At 52.3% G+C, this 14,498-nt stretch overlaps 1 protein-coding gene across 12 annotated transcripts in view; it reads left to right on the forward strand.

Moving 5' to 3' along the window:
- The first annotated feature begins 3,014 nt into the window (after nucleotides 1-3,014).
- MAST3 (microtubule associated serine/threonine kinase 3) overlaps nucleotides 3,015-14,498 on the forward strand; it is a 35,588-nt gene continuing 24,104 nt past the window's right edge. For 4 of the 12 annotated variants that reach the window (XM_081076870.1, XM_081076873.1, XM_081076871.1 and 1 more), the window contains exons 1-3: nucleotides 3,037-3,088; nucleotides 8,423-8,454; nucleotides 10,839-10,928. In XM_081076870.1, the coding sequence (XP_080932996.1) occupies nucleotides 3,050-3,088; nucleotides 8,423-8,454; nucleotides 10,839-10,928 (161 nt within the window). In that variant the 5' untranslated portion in view covers nucleotides 3,037-3,049. Of the gene's footprint in view, nucleotides 3,089-8,422; nucleotides 8,455-10,211; nucleotides 10,558-10,838; nucleotides 10,929-14,498 lie in introns of those variants that run through there. The other 8 variants (XM_081076859.1, XM_081076863.1, XM_081076860.1 and 5 more) reach the window with 4 other exon arrangements.

Here is a 14,498-nt window from a genome sequence, read left to right on the forward strand (position 1 = left end):
CCCACCCCCTCCGCCTCCGTTTTCATCCCCAGGAGAGGGAACTTCAGTCTGAGGGCTAAGCTTCCTTATCTCTGTATGGGCAAGAAACCCTGGTGGTCCTCAGGAACATCTGAGGGGGATGTTAAAGGATGAGTAAGAGTTTGCAAGGAGAAAATCTAATAGTTTATTTAACAAACATTAATAGTAAGAACATATTTTACTCATTCAAACCGGACTTTCTGATGCCTGCAGAGAATCATTTGAGGACATTTTAAAGAATACATAGGTTACCAAGGAAAAAATTCATTCATTCATTCAACAATCACACTCCTTCATGCCCCTTATGGAGACCTCTGAGGAAAGTTTTGATAAATGTGTAGAAGTTCACAAGAAACAAATCTATTTATTCCTTCAATAAACGTTTTCTGATGCTTCTCAAAGAGAATATGAAGTGGATTTTGAAGGATCCATAGGATTTTGAAGGATACGCCATGGAAATATTGTATTCATTCAGTCATTCAGTCAGCCAATAATGCTCCCTGTTGCCCATTGAAGGGGTCATTTTGGAAGGAAGTCTCCAGATGAAGCAGAGGCATTTGAGACCTCTCTAGTTACTTCCCTTTCAGTAGCTCTTCATTTGTCCAGCCCATCTACCTCTGATACAGAGAACCTCTCTTTTCCCCAGGATTCCAGCCAAAGTCCCAGGGAAGACTCTGATTGGCTGAGCTTGAGTCACATGTTCACCTTGAACCAATCATGGTGGCTGAGGTGAATAAAACCTCTACGTCACATGTCCACCCCAGTCTGGACTACAGGAAACCTTTTAGGCAGAACTAGCCAGAGACAGAACATTTGGCCATTACAGAGCTCCCCAACACCTGGAGTATGCAAGCCACAATCTGAAGTCCAGTTAGTGTAGAGTCACCAGATAAAACCCAGGATACCTAGTTAAATTAGAAATTCAGATAAATTAACACATACATTTTTAGCACAACTGTGTCCCAAGTATTGCACAGGACATGTACAGCAAAATTATTCATTGTTTATCTAAAATTAAATTTAACTGGTGGCTGTATTAGTTAGCTAGGGCTGACATAACAAAGTTTCAAAGACTAAGTGGCTTCAACACAGAGATTTATTTCCTTATAGTTCTGAAGGCTGGAAGCCCAAGGTCAAGATGTTGGCAGGTCTGTTTTCGTCTGGAGTCTCTCTCCTTGGCTTATAGACAGACATCTGTCTTCTCCCTGTGTCTTTATATGATCATCCTTCTGTGCATGTCTGTATCTTAATCTCCTCTTCTTATAAAGACACCAGTCATGTTGGATTAGGATACACCCGCATGACCTCATTTTACTTTAATTACCTCTTTAAAGTTCCTATCTCCAAATACCGTCACATTCTGAGGTCCTGGGGATGAGGATTTCAACATATGAATTTTGGGGGAACACAATTCTGCCCATAACAGTGGCTGTTTTGGAAAACAGACTGGTAGTTCTTGAAAAAGTTAAAAAAAAAATAGTTACCACACAACCCAGGAATTCACTCCTAGGTATATGCCCAGGAGAATTGAAAGCAATATACCCACAATAACTTGTATATGAATGTTTATAGCAGCCAAACAGCCAAACTAGTCACAACGGCCAAAAAGTGGAAACAACCCAAATGTCCATTAACAGATGAATGCATAAAGAAGTGGTACATCTATACAGGAATATTATTTGGCGATAAAAAGGAATGAAGTGATGGCATTTACTATAATGCAGATGAATCTTGAAAACATTATGCTAAGTAAAAGGAGCCAGACACAAAAGGTCACATGTTCTATGATCCCATCTATATGAAATGTCCAGATCAGGCAAATCCATAGAGACAGAAAGCAGATTGGTGGTTGCCAGGAGTTGAGGGAGAGGAAATGGGGGGGGTGACTGCTCATGGGTACAGAGTTTCTTTTGGGGATAATGAAAATGTTCTGGAATTAGTGATGATGGTTGCACAACTCTGTAAATATGCTAAAAACCACTGAATTGTACACTTTAAAAGAATTTTATGTATGTGAATTATACTTCAATTTAAAAATGTTTATGAGAAAAACAAGTTTTACCTGGCACTCCTGTATTTTTATGTGCTCAATATGGCCACAGTAACTTGGTGGGAACTACAGGACCTCACAGCCAATTGGAGGGATGACCTTCCCTCGGGACCCCTCCAGCCTGACAGCATACTCTAACCTCCAGGTCCAACAATGGTGTAGCTGAAGGAATCTGCAGCTTCAGAGATAGTGGGAGTCCCAATGAAAGAGAATGTGGGTGCCAGCTTGGGACTTTGGGCTTCTCCTAGCCTCAGTTTCCCTTCTGCAAAGTGGGGCTGAACAATTATCATCAGATACCTATGGAAGGTGCTCCTCATGAGGCACTTAGCCAGATACACAGTTGGCACTCAGCAAAGGCAGCCATCCTCAAAAAAGAAACTGGCAACTACAGTGGTTGCTTGTTCTTATATAAATACAGAACATTTTACTGGGACTGGGGTCAGGATTAGGGTAAAGCAAGTGAGGCAGGGTAACGCAAGGGCAGAGTTTGGTCCTGTCTTTATTTAAAATGTTGATGTTTAGTAGATCATGCATTCTTGCATTAGTTTTGATTTTTAAAAATATTGTGTTAAAATATTATTTATCTTGATTACTGAGTTTGGTGGGGGGCACTTAAATTTTTCACGAAAGTGCGTCCCTCACTCACTTCACCCTAGAACTGGCCTTGGTGTGTGTCCTGGGCACATAAATTAACCTCTCTGAGCCTCAGTTTCTCCATCTGCAAAATGGGGATGATAATGCTCCCTTCTTTCTTAGAGGATTCATTTAAAAATGTTTACTTCTAGGCTCCAGAGGGGTTGGGGCGGGGCCTGGAAGGGCGGGGCCGGCTCGCCCAATGGGGGCGGGGCCTTCCAGGAGGGCTCCCGGGAGGGGCGGGTCAGGTCTCATCAGCTGACTGGATTGGCCAATGGTGGTGCCTCGCGGGGCGGGGCGGGGCAGGGGCGGGGCCGGGGCAGGGCCGGCGGCAAGGAATAGCGGACCATGGACGAGCCGAGCCTCCTGCGGCGCCGCGGGCTCCAGGTGAGGCCCTTGCAAGGGCGCAGCTTAGTTGACCTGGCCTGGGGGTGGGGGGCGGGGCCTCGGTGTGCCAGGGGAAACTGAAGCAGAGGGCCGGGCGCTCTTCCGTCGCTCCCTATTGCCCAACCGCTTCTCTAAGTGCTTTTCGTCTGGTGGGAAGGAGGTATGCCCTGTTTGACATATGGGGACACTGAGGCTGCAAGCGCTAGCGTGAGAGAAAGAGGCTGAGGGTTTCACCTTCCCCACCAGCTGCTCTAATCAGAATATGAGTAACAGCAGCCCTTGAGCGCTCACCATATGTTCACCAGATGTATTAATCCCATTAGAGTGATATACTAATATTAATTAATGGGTAGTAAAATCTGCCTCGTGCCTTCGCTGCACCACTGCGCCCCTGCCCCAGCTCATCCCTAAAGCGAGCCGGGGAGGTTGGGGCTGTCCAGGCGCCCATTTGTCAGATGAGGGAACTGGTCCGGGGAAGTCACTAACCAAGGTCGCCCAGCGGGGATAATTTAATCCAGTGTCTTTAACTAGCTCTCAGGGCACATGCCACTGATCACTGGCTATGTGGGAGGCGGGCGGCTGGAGGCACCTTTGCTTCTCCCGGCCTCGGTTTCACCATGCGCTATAAGGGCGCCCCTTTTCTAACTCTGGTTGGTGTTTAGGAAGCTGTGCAGAGGTCGATGTTCCAACCCTTGCAGGGGCCTTGGGACCCCCGACGGTAACTCCTTTGACTTCTCTGGGAATTAAGAGGATCTAGCCATTTCCCTCTGGGGCTGAGACCACACCCTCACCGAGCCACCAGGTTGCAGTTGGGGAACCTGGAATTTGTCTTTGACCCAACAAACATTTATTGAGTGCCAGCTGGGTGCCTGGCTCTGCAGAGGCAGCGGGGTGTTCCCCACCCACTTGAGCCCTCCTTCTAGACCTGTCAGCGGTCAGCTCAGAGGGAAGCTCAGGCACACCTGGAGAGTGCGAGGGAACCAAGCCTTGGGGCAGAGGAGGCAGCGGCTGGTGGTGGGCAGGGGGTAGGAGAAACGAAAGAGGCTGAGGGCAATTAGAACCTAGAAAGGACAGAGGGAAGAGGGTGCTGAGGCTGGACAGGGACGGGGAAGACGGGTCTTGAACCCTGGCTGCTGTGGGACTGCGAACTCTGCCAAAGGTGATGGGAAGGTGTGTGTGTGGAGGGGGGGGCATTCAGGGAGGGCTCCAGCAGAGCTGCAGGGCAGAGATGCCTGAGAGCGCGGCAGGGGATGGGGGCGGAAGGGGAGCCTCAAGGAGGGGATGGGGCAGTGCTGGTGAGCAGTGGGGTGTTGTGAAGGGACAGACCTCACCTGAAGCCCTGTTAAGACTCGAGCCGCCCCGCCCGCGGCCTCTTAAAATAGAGAAACCGCCTTTGGGTAGGCGAGTGGGAGCGCTGCTGATGTCAGAAGTGGGGACCTGTTCCAGGGGAAGAAGGCACCCATTCCCTGATGATTCCCATGTTACAAAATGGGAAACTGAGTCTCAGAGCAGCATAGCCACTGTCCAGGTGTCACAGCGTGTAGGTGATAGAACCGGGATTTGAATCCAGGCACGTTTTACTTTCCTTCCAGAGCAACCCTGCCCTGACAGGCCTCCATCCAGGGAGGTGGAGGGATGAGGAGGGATAGCCCACATGCGTGAAAGCACAGCATGTGCAAAAAGGCCCAGAGACATGAAACTATATGTGTTTTATGAGGAAACTAGAAGCCATTTGTTAGTGCTAGAGCTGAGTGTGTGAAAGGGGACTGTTTCCAATGCCTTCGACGCCGATTTTGAAGAAGTTATACCTCCGGGAAGTGATTGGAAGCTATGGAAGGTGCTGGAGTAAGGGAGGGATGCCCAGGTCTGAGGTCTTGAAAGATTCCTCTGGAGCTGGTGGGGGGCAAATGGGGGAGCCATAAGCCATGGGGACACCTGGAGCAAAAGACCGAATAGGAGACAATGGAAATAATGAAATAATAGTAGAATTAGAAATAACTGCTCACATTAACGGGCCCCACAAATGTTAAGCACTGTACATTCATTTAATTCTCCTAAGAGATCGAGAGATCAGTGCTGTTACTAACCTGATTTTTTCAGAGGGGAAACTGAGGCTCAAGAGGGTAAGTAACAGCCTGGAAGTCAGAGTTGGAATTCTAACCAGTCTGGCACCTGAGGGTGGGTGCAAAAATTTTAAGGGCCTCAGTTTGGGGCATCAGCCACAGACTCCCTTACCTGGGGTACCAGTTAATGGTGCTGGGAACACCTCAGCCAATCAGGTGGCAACCTGCTGGTCAGAGCCAATCAGATGCCCTGGAGGTTGATCTTTGTCAAAGACCAAAGAGTCAATTCATAAAATCTTGGGGAAGCTAGGGGACTCAAGTCAGGTGCTGATTGCCCAGCCCACACAATAGTATCCTGGCCAATCTGATTGTGGCAATGTATGGCATGCGATTGACTGTGGGCTGGGAGGTGGTAAACAGGATTGGCCTGGCTCACTGGCCACCAGTTTGCCAGCCACCAGTTTGTGGGCCACTAGTTTGGATTGGCTGTGAGTCAGGGAAAGAGGTGAGACTGGTCCTTTCTGGTTTGGGTTAAGCTCCGTCTTCTGTGTAGCATTTATAGGAGCCAGTTAACATGAGCTGTTATTACTAACCACGACTATTGCTATTATTTTATCATTATTTTCATCACTTCCCACTTAGAAACCACAGAATTTTAAAACACCAGATTCCCCAGAGCATCTGGGGTAGAGAAAGTGGCAAGAACCTGTGTCTGGACTTTGTCTCTGTTGCTGCTAGGGAGACTCCCTGGAAGGTCCAACCTGCTTCTTTATGGCTCAGTTCCACTTATTCTCCTCCAGTAACCCTTGAGCTTGTGCCATATGGTGCCTGTTGACATGTCTCCCAATTTCCCCCAGCTGAGAAATTTCTAGAGGGCTTGGTGCCCACTGGGCTGAGTCCCATCTCCACCCAACTGTTTCCCATTGGCCTGCTGGCCCCGCCTGATGCCCCTTTCCAGCCCCTTCTCTCCCTCTGGGTCCCCTCTAGTGCCTCCAGTATGGGAATTATGCCCTGCTCTGTCTCCTCCGGACTGGGGGTTCCTCAAGGTGCAGCTGAGACTTCTGGTGGGAAGGCATCGTTGCCAAACCCAGCAAAGCATCAAAGAGGATGCTGTAAATATTAACTTTAATGGGCGGTTCTAGGGGATCAGGGTCCCCTCCTACTCTCGCCTAGGTGGGAGCCATTCTCTGGGGAACAGCCGGCAAAGAGGGGCCTGAGGGTAGAAGCAGATGGTGCAGGGAGCACAGGGTCCGGGGGCGGTGCTGGGAGAGTTCCATGTAGGCCTGGTCTTACACAGAGCCTTTGCAAGGAGGCGAGGGCGCAGCCCATCTTCCCTCATCTCTCTCTGCCACTTCATGTCATTTTGTATTTTGGAAGCAAATTAATATTTGTGGTTAAATTGGTGGTTATTATTAACCTCACAAAATTATTGTTGTGGCTCTGATTTACAGAAGCTGCCCCTGAGCTTGCTCCTTGATTCCTCCCAGGACCCTATGTAACTGGGCCATTTTCCAAATAAGGAAACTGAGGCACAGAGGGGTGAAGTTGCTTGTCAGGGGTCACACAGCCCAGATTGGGGGTAGCCGGACTGGGAATCCAGTATTCTCAGGGCTTTGGAAGAAAATGGCTGGGGAAGGGTGTGTGTGCAGCTGGTACCCTTGGTTCCCATCCCAGCTCCTCCCTGTTTCTCGGCTTAGTAGAAGTTTGGAGTGGGGAGCTGGCATAAGATCCCATTTCAGTTGGGGGGGGGCAGAAGGAGACCCTAATGGAGGTGGTGGTGATTGCTGGCTGTATGACCGCTTGCCCTGAATAGTAGTGAGTTCTCTGTTCCAAGAGGTATTTAAGCAGAGGAAGACCTCAGGGTGACAGGTCAGCCTTCTCCCACCTTTAATGGCTCAGTTTCCTGAGCTCAAGGTAGCTGGGGTGTCCTGGGGGTGACACCGCACCCCAACATACTCTCCTCTCCCGCTACCCACTACCCTGCCAACCTTTCCCTTGGGGTTGTCCCGCGCCCGACAGCTTCCGGCCCCCTCCAATTGGCTGCGGGGGCCGGTGATGTCACTGGTTACCATGGCAAACGCCCGGCTCTGGATGTGGGCAGCCGGGAGCCCACCTAGATAAAAATAGTCGAGTGTCCTCCACGCGACCGCCTCTGCGCGCGCACACGCGTGTGTGTGTGTGTGGGGGGCGGGTGTCCAGAAATCTGGATTCTCAGCCTTCTCCCCGCCAGGAGGCGTTGGCGGTCGGCTTCTCTCCGCACCTCAGTTTCCCCGCCTGCGAAAAACGGACCTTGCTCCTGGAGCGCAGTAGGCGACTCAGTACATGTAAAATTTGCAGGTGTTCTGATAGTCCGTGGAGGCCCTTGCTGAGCGCAACAATAACAACAATAATAATAATGGCTGATCATTATTACCGTGGAACTCTCCTGATCTCCAAAGTACAGACCAGAGAACATAAGCAAACCGAGTTCAAGTCGCTTGCTCAACTTCCCATAGCCAGGAAGGAACAGATAATAAATCTGGACCCAAGTCTGAGTGTCCACAGATTCTAAACTTGTGCTACACAGCCTTTTGAGAATTTAAAATCCCTCTTGGGTGAGCCACATTTGAGGGTGGACTCTGGGGTCATAGTGGACCCCAAGCACAGGGCTTTTTTGACTTGCATGTGAGGGCACCCAGGTTTGGGCAGGTCAGCTTGCTGAGCTCTAAAAAGGTCTTCAATAGGGAGTCACTGGTCAGGGCTCCCTCTCCCCACCAGTGCCCAGAACCTAAACCTGCATAGGCTCTGCGGAGGATGAGGGGGGAATGGCTTTCAGATCTGGAAGGGGCAGAGTGAGGTTGACTCAGGAATCTCTCTTTCCTCAACAGATTATTAGTATTTAGCCACTATTGACATGCTTCTTTATAAATATAACTAATTTGTTGTTTTAAATAATGAAGTTATTTTTAATGCAAGTAGGTTATAAGCTGGGCAGGGAGATAGATTGGGAGTCTGGGAGGGCTTCCAGGAGGAAGGGCTGCTTGAGCTGAGACCTGAGGGATGAGCTGCAATTAACTAGCACCAGAGGAGAAGGAGGGTGGGCCTGGCAGAGGACACAACTGGTGCAAAGATCCTGAGGCAGAGCTGAGCCTAGTGTGTGGGGCAAGCAGAAGGAAGGGATCTGTTGGAGCAGGGTGAGCATGGGGCCGATATGGAGGTGAGGTGGGTGGAGGGCCAGGGATGAGAAGTATTTGTCTCCCTGGAAATGACCCTTATTTTCATCTCATTTCAGAAGGAGCTAAGCCTGCCGCGCCGTGGTCGTGGGTGAGTTCACCTGGGGCTGGTGGGCTGGGGGGGCCCTGTGGTCCTGGGCATGGATATTTCAGCACCAGCCTCCGAATTGTGAATTTTTTCAATAACTACAACAAAGCTTCTCACCTTGATCCTGTCCCTGGTGTTTGCAAAGTGCTTCATAAGTGCCTCACTTGGCCTTATGAGAGGCTGGGAAACGCAAGCCAGTTTGCAAATGAGGAAACTGAGGTGCAAAGGGGTTGCCTCACTGGTTCAAGGGCAAGCAGCTCAGAAGGGGTCAAACTTCTCTGGCATCCAGAGTGTAGACTCTAGAATTCCAACTTAGTAGTATGGAAGCAGCTTGCTTCCATACAGGGAGCTCACTGTCTTTCAGTGAACCTGGGCAGAAAATTGTATCCTTCAGGGTCACATACATGTTCCTATAGGTTGGCATTTTGGAATTCCCCGAAGGTTCAAAAAACGTTTCATTCAATGCCTTTGCTAGTTAACAGATGGGGAAACTAAAGCCCAGTGGGGGGTAGGGTTTTGCCTTGTGCTGGTGGTCTAGAGGTTTGTAAGTGCAGACACTCCCTCTTGGGGGGTTGTGTTTGCCTGAGTTGGGGGTACAAATTTCTTGCCCCTCAGTGAAATCGCTCACGCAACAAGCTGTGTTTTGAGTGCCTACTGTGTGCCAGGCCCTGTTCCAGACATAGAGGACACAGGGACAAGTCATTGCTATACCCTGCCCACAGAGCTCAAACTCTCTTGGGGAAAGTGATGGTGAAGTGATGTTATGAGAGATGAAATAGAGACAGATGGCTGGGGGCAGCTTTAGCTCTGAAGATGTGGGCCTCTTGGAAATGTTTGAGATCTGGAACAGGAGTAAGAGACCAGGGGTAATATCTAAGGGGAACAGCATTCCAAGCAGAGGGAACAGCATATGCAAAGGTCTTGAGGCGCGAACCAACTTGACATTGGAAGAACAGTTTGGAGAAGGGTAGGTGGAGAGAGTGAGCACAAGGGAGACAGAGGAAGAGGAGAAAGGGGAGGTCCTGGGAGTTGGATGAGAGTGTGAAATCTGATGGTGGTGTATCAGAACAGAGTCACCCCCAAGACCCGACCATCTGCTGTGTTTGCACAGAGGATAGTGCAGCTGGTGAGGAGGTGTTTGAAGGCCCTGGTAGGGGCGGGGCCTCGGACATTGCCCAGTGGGCACTGTCCCCGACCTTTGCCCAGGCTGGGGGAGGAGTGATGGACAGTGAATCAGTCAACCACGGGGAGGGCAAAGTTCCGGGCCTTGGGGCAGGACGGGACAAAGACTCCCTGAGGGTTGTCTAGTCTCCACCAGCTGCGGTGTGCCCGACTAGGTATACCTGAGGTGTCAAGGGGGTCAGAGTCACGACCCCAGTCCTTCGGAATCTGGGCTGGAGGGAGGGTGGGGTTCGGGGTGCCCTGTGTGGTCGTGTAGGGACGGCTTCGCGGAGGAGGGGCGAGTGAGGGGCTGACGTTCCTGGCAGAGGGACCCAGTGGAGAACAGGCCTGGAGACGTCGCCCGGGCCTCGCGTGGAGGCTGAGACCCGCCGCCAGAGGTCGCCAACGTTGGGGTTGAGGGATAGGGGCGGAGCGCGCTCGGATTCTGGGTACCGGAGACCCCTGAAAGCTGGGCGGGAGCAGAGGACGAGAACGGGCGGAACCAGACGATCGAGCACTGATGAGGGCCGACCAGCGGTGACTGCCTTTCCTTTCCCGCCGTGCAGTCCGAGGGCCTGGGTCCTAGTAGCCTCGGCGTCCCTCCCCAAGAGGGGTTGGCACCGGCAGATCCCGCCTCACGCATTCCGACTGCTCCCACTGGGCTGGGCCTGCGCACAGGTGCGGGACTCCGAGCCCCGCCCCGAAGCAAAGAGATCCCGCCCCCCTGCCATCCCGCGCCCCTGGCGGCCCAGTCCCCGCGCCGCGTCAGCCGCTCCCGCCAGGCGTGCTGTCCCTGCGTTCGCGTCTGTCCGTCTGTCAGATCGCGCCCCGACAAGGGCTTGGGGGCCACGAAGGGGGCGACGGTACCCGGCAGCATAGACGCGGCCCCGGCCTCAGCATGAAGTCCCGCAGGGACAAGCTGCACATCCCGGCGCTGACTCTCGAGTGAGTGCTTGGCCGGGGAAGGGGACGGTGGTGGGGAGGAGCAGGCTGACAACCACCCTTCCCTGGTTTCTCTGTTCAAGTCGCCCATAGTGGCACAGCCACCTCCGGGGAACTATCCCGGGTCATCGGCCTGGCCCCGCCCTCGAGGCCTGCGCTAGACCCAGAATCCCGGCCTTGGGCCCCTTCTCCCGGAGGGAACCGCAACCCTGGTCCAGTATCCGGATTTGGCCACATGCAGGGGGCACTGCCAGGTTCACCGTCCCTGGCCTCTTTCTTTGCAGTCTGTCTCCGAGCAGCCAGAGCCCATCCTTGCTGAGCCCCAGCAGCCCCTGCAGCCCTTGCAGCCCCTCGCTGGGCTTGCACCCTTGGAGGTAAGTGACAGTGCGCCAGGCGGGGCTCAGACATCACCCTCGTACCCCAGAGCCTTGGAAACTGCCCAGACCCAGCTCTCTCCCCAAGGTACCGTGGGCTTCTGACCTCGCCTCTCTGGGCTTCAGTTTACCCCTCCATAAAATGGCACTATGATAAAGCTGTAATGGCACTATGATAAATGGCACTATAATAAAGCTGGAAACTCCATTTTCAGTCATACCCAGCAGATCCCCTATCTGACAGGTGGCCAAGGCGAGGCCAGAACTTGAGCTGTTGCCCAAGGACATCCCGAGACAGGTGCTGGGTTCCCAGCCTTCTCAGGGCCCTTTTTGTAGAATTGGCCTGGCTCCCAGGCTGTCACCTCAGAGACTCTCCCCACACCCAACTCAATGGGAAAGCGCCTTGAGGTGCGAATCAGAGTGTACCTTCACTCTGAATGTACACACACACACACACACACACACACACACACACACACTACTGAGTCCACCATTAGAGCCCCATGCACTGGCTTACCAGTCAGGGTGTCCAGTGGCTTACCCAGGAAGAGAGGTATAGGCAGAAAAGAACCAGCTTGACTAAGCAGTAGGCTTCCGTTCCCTCCTCAACCCTGGGAGGGAGGCACCCTTCCTGACCCCATTTCTTAGCTGAGGAAAATGAGGCTCAGAGAGGAGACACCAGTTCTCCTGGTTCAGTATGTCTACGGGCGAAGCAGCAGGGCCAGCTTGGCCACCAGAGTCTGTTGAGGTGGGGTCACACTCTGTGACTGGTGGGGCTCAGGGTCTTGCCCCCATACAGGAGGTAATAACAGGGTTATTATGGCCTCCTTGCACAGCTCGGGCACAAGTTCAGGGAGGGGACAGATGTGAGGGTCAGTGGTGTCTAGAATTTGGTGACCCATCAGTCCTTTATACTTTAGTATAAATGAGCTGCTCAGGCTCTTCCCACAGGCCTTTAATGGGGAGAAGAGAGAACAATTTGGAACCCATACCAGGTGCAACAGGTGGGTTGCACCTTCATTCAGTCAACAAGAACTTACTAGGCACCTACTGTTTGCCAGGTACTAAGGGAATAGTTGTGAACAAGATGAACATAATCAGTCCCTTCCTCACGGGTCTCTCAGGAAGTGGGCAATGAATAAGTGAATGGAAAAACAAAATACTTTCAGACAGGGACCTCCTGAGGGATAGGGAGGTGATGTTTGAGCCGAGGCCTGGGCAGAACTACGGAGAAGAGAGGCACCAGACAAGAGGGAACTGCATGTGCAAAGGTCCTGAGACAGAACTGAGATATTTTTTAAAGCCTCTGGGCTGCATTGCAGGGAAGAAAGGTCTGCTGGGACAGAGGAGAGGAATGGAGGTGGCAGAGGCAGGGAAGTGGCTACAGCAACATCTGGTTAGGAGATGGTGGGCCTGGACCAGTCAGGGTGTCCAGTGGGATGCAGGGATTGCTGTAGTCCCCGTTTAGCAAAAGAGAAAACTCAGGATCTCCGTGGCCCACACCTCAGATTATGTTGTCCAGGGGCACATGGAAGAGAGTGTCAGGCCAGAACCGACTCTGAGTTCTTGGCCTCAACCCCAGGAGAGGCCAGGATGAGGGAGGGACCTGTTGAGAGCCCTTAGCCAGTTTTACCAGGAAATAATGGAGGCAGTTTGGGGCTCTAGCTAAGGCTACTGGGCTCCCTCACTAGCCACCAGGGGGCAGCATAGCAACGTCACCTTGGGCCAGGTAAGGAAATGGGTCCTTGCCTCTCCTACTCCAAGCACCCTAGGAATAAGCCCACATTTGTCCCCTCAGCCTCCAAGTTCCCATAGGTCCAGCCCCTTTGACTCCTTTGCTTCCTCCCTGCCCATCTCTCCGTCATTCACCCTGCTCTAGCCAAGCAGCTTTCTGGACTGCCAGAATGCGAACTGGTCCAGCCACAGGGCCTTTGCACTTGCTACCCCTTCTGCCCAGAGCTCCATTTCCTCCTTTCTTTGTCAAATCTCCATCAAGCCCTCAGATAGGAAGTCTTCCCTGAACACCCCCATACACACACTTAAGAGCCCCTAAGCTCTGGTTACATCCATCTATTTCCCTCATTCGGATCCCATCATGGGTGTGATTTCCATGTTTTCTTGTGTGATTATTGGGTTATTTTTCTCAACCAGAGGTCTGGGGGCCCCTTGAGGGCCAGACCTGGATCTGTCCTGGTCATCCTATATACCCTCAGGGCATATACCTATATACCTATACACCAGGTATTCAGTTAATGCTTGTGGGATGGACAAATGGGAAGCAGCTGGGAAGGCACTGCCTGTGGTGGTGGCGGGAAGGAGAGTTGAAGAAGGTCCTGAGTTGGGCCATCACAGACAAGGGGGTGACAAGTTGTTCCAAGTCAGAGAAGTGTTCCCTCTGGGACCTTGAATGCCAAGGATGGGAAGAATTTGGGTTTTCTACCCTGGGTACTGGGAGCCATACAAGATATGGGGCTAGAAGGGGTGTGGACAGCATGTGGGTAGGTGGGAAGGGCTGAGGTAATCAGACCAATGAGTGGGTGGGGGTCTGTACATCCACCTGGGGCTTATCCATTTACAATCGCTAGCGAAAAGCAGAGAGGCAAAGCCTGGGTCACAGACAGGGTTGGGAACCAAACCCTAGGAGAAGGATTTAGCCAGGAGTGTGTTTTTGCTGTAAAAGCAGTAAAGAGCCATGGAGGTTGTGTGAACAGGGGAGAGACGTGATCTGGTGGGCAGTAGGCTGGCACCAGAGGTTGGTGACTCAGGCAGCCTTCCACGGGAGGCCTTTGCCATGGCCACAGGCCCTCTGGATTGTCAGCTGCAGCCCTATTCTGCAGAGGAAGAAAACTGAGGCCAGATGAGCGTAGGAGAAACAGCTACTGGGGACGCCAGTGCAGTGGGCGTTACCGGACATGTAGGTGGTAGAGTTCAGCCGCAGCTGGGGAGGAAGGGCAGCTGCTTTCCTAACTGTGTGCACACATCAGGGGAGCTCATGGGTACAGCATGTAAGCAGACGGTGACACAAGACCGTGGTTTCATCCCTACTTGGGTCCCCTAGACCTGGAGGACCTCAAGTTCCCGCTACACAGGACGCTGGACACGTGAGGGCAGTAGGTGACCCCACCTATCCTCGTCTCCACATCTGGCCCCTCAGCAAGGCCTGTCCTTTGGAGTCAAAACAAGTCTAGAATCCACCCACTTGTCTTCACAGCCCCATCCTGATCTAAGCCTCAGTGTCCCCTTCCCAGGCCCTGTCACAACCCCTCACTAATCTCCTGCCACTTCCACGCCTGCCTCTCACAGCTCCTGTTTTCGATGGCAGACACGGGCAGGTTTACAGAATCCAGACCACACCTGTCCCCATATCCTCCATGGCTCCCCATGGCTCCTATAGTAAAACTGTACTTTCCCTGCAGCCCACAAGGCCTACCTTGTCACCCCTGCTGGCATCTTTTCCTCAGTCCTGCCTCAAGACCTTTGCACAAACCGTGCCCTCTGCCTGGGACACTCTTTCTCCATGGCAGGTGTCTCTTCCTTCTCAACATCTCCACTGGCAGCAGAGTTGCCTTC

The sequence above is a fragment of the Rhinolophus hipposideros genome, assembly GCF_964194185.1.
Source record: "Rhinolophus hipposideros genome assembly, chromosome: 16".
NCBI classification, from domain to species: domain Eukaryota; kingdom Metazoa; phylum Chordata; class Mammalia; order Chiroptera; family Rhinolophidae; genus Rhinolophus; species Rhinolophus hipposideros.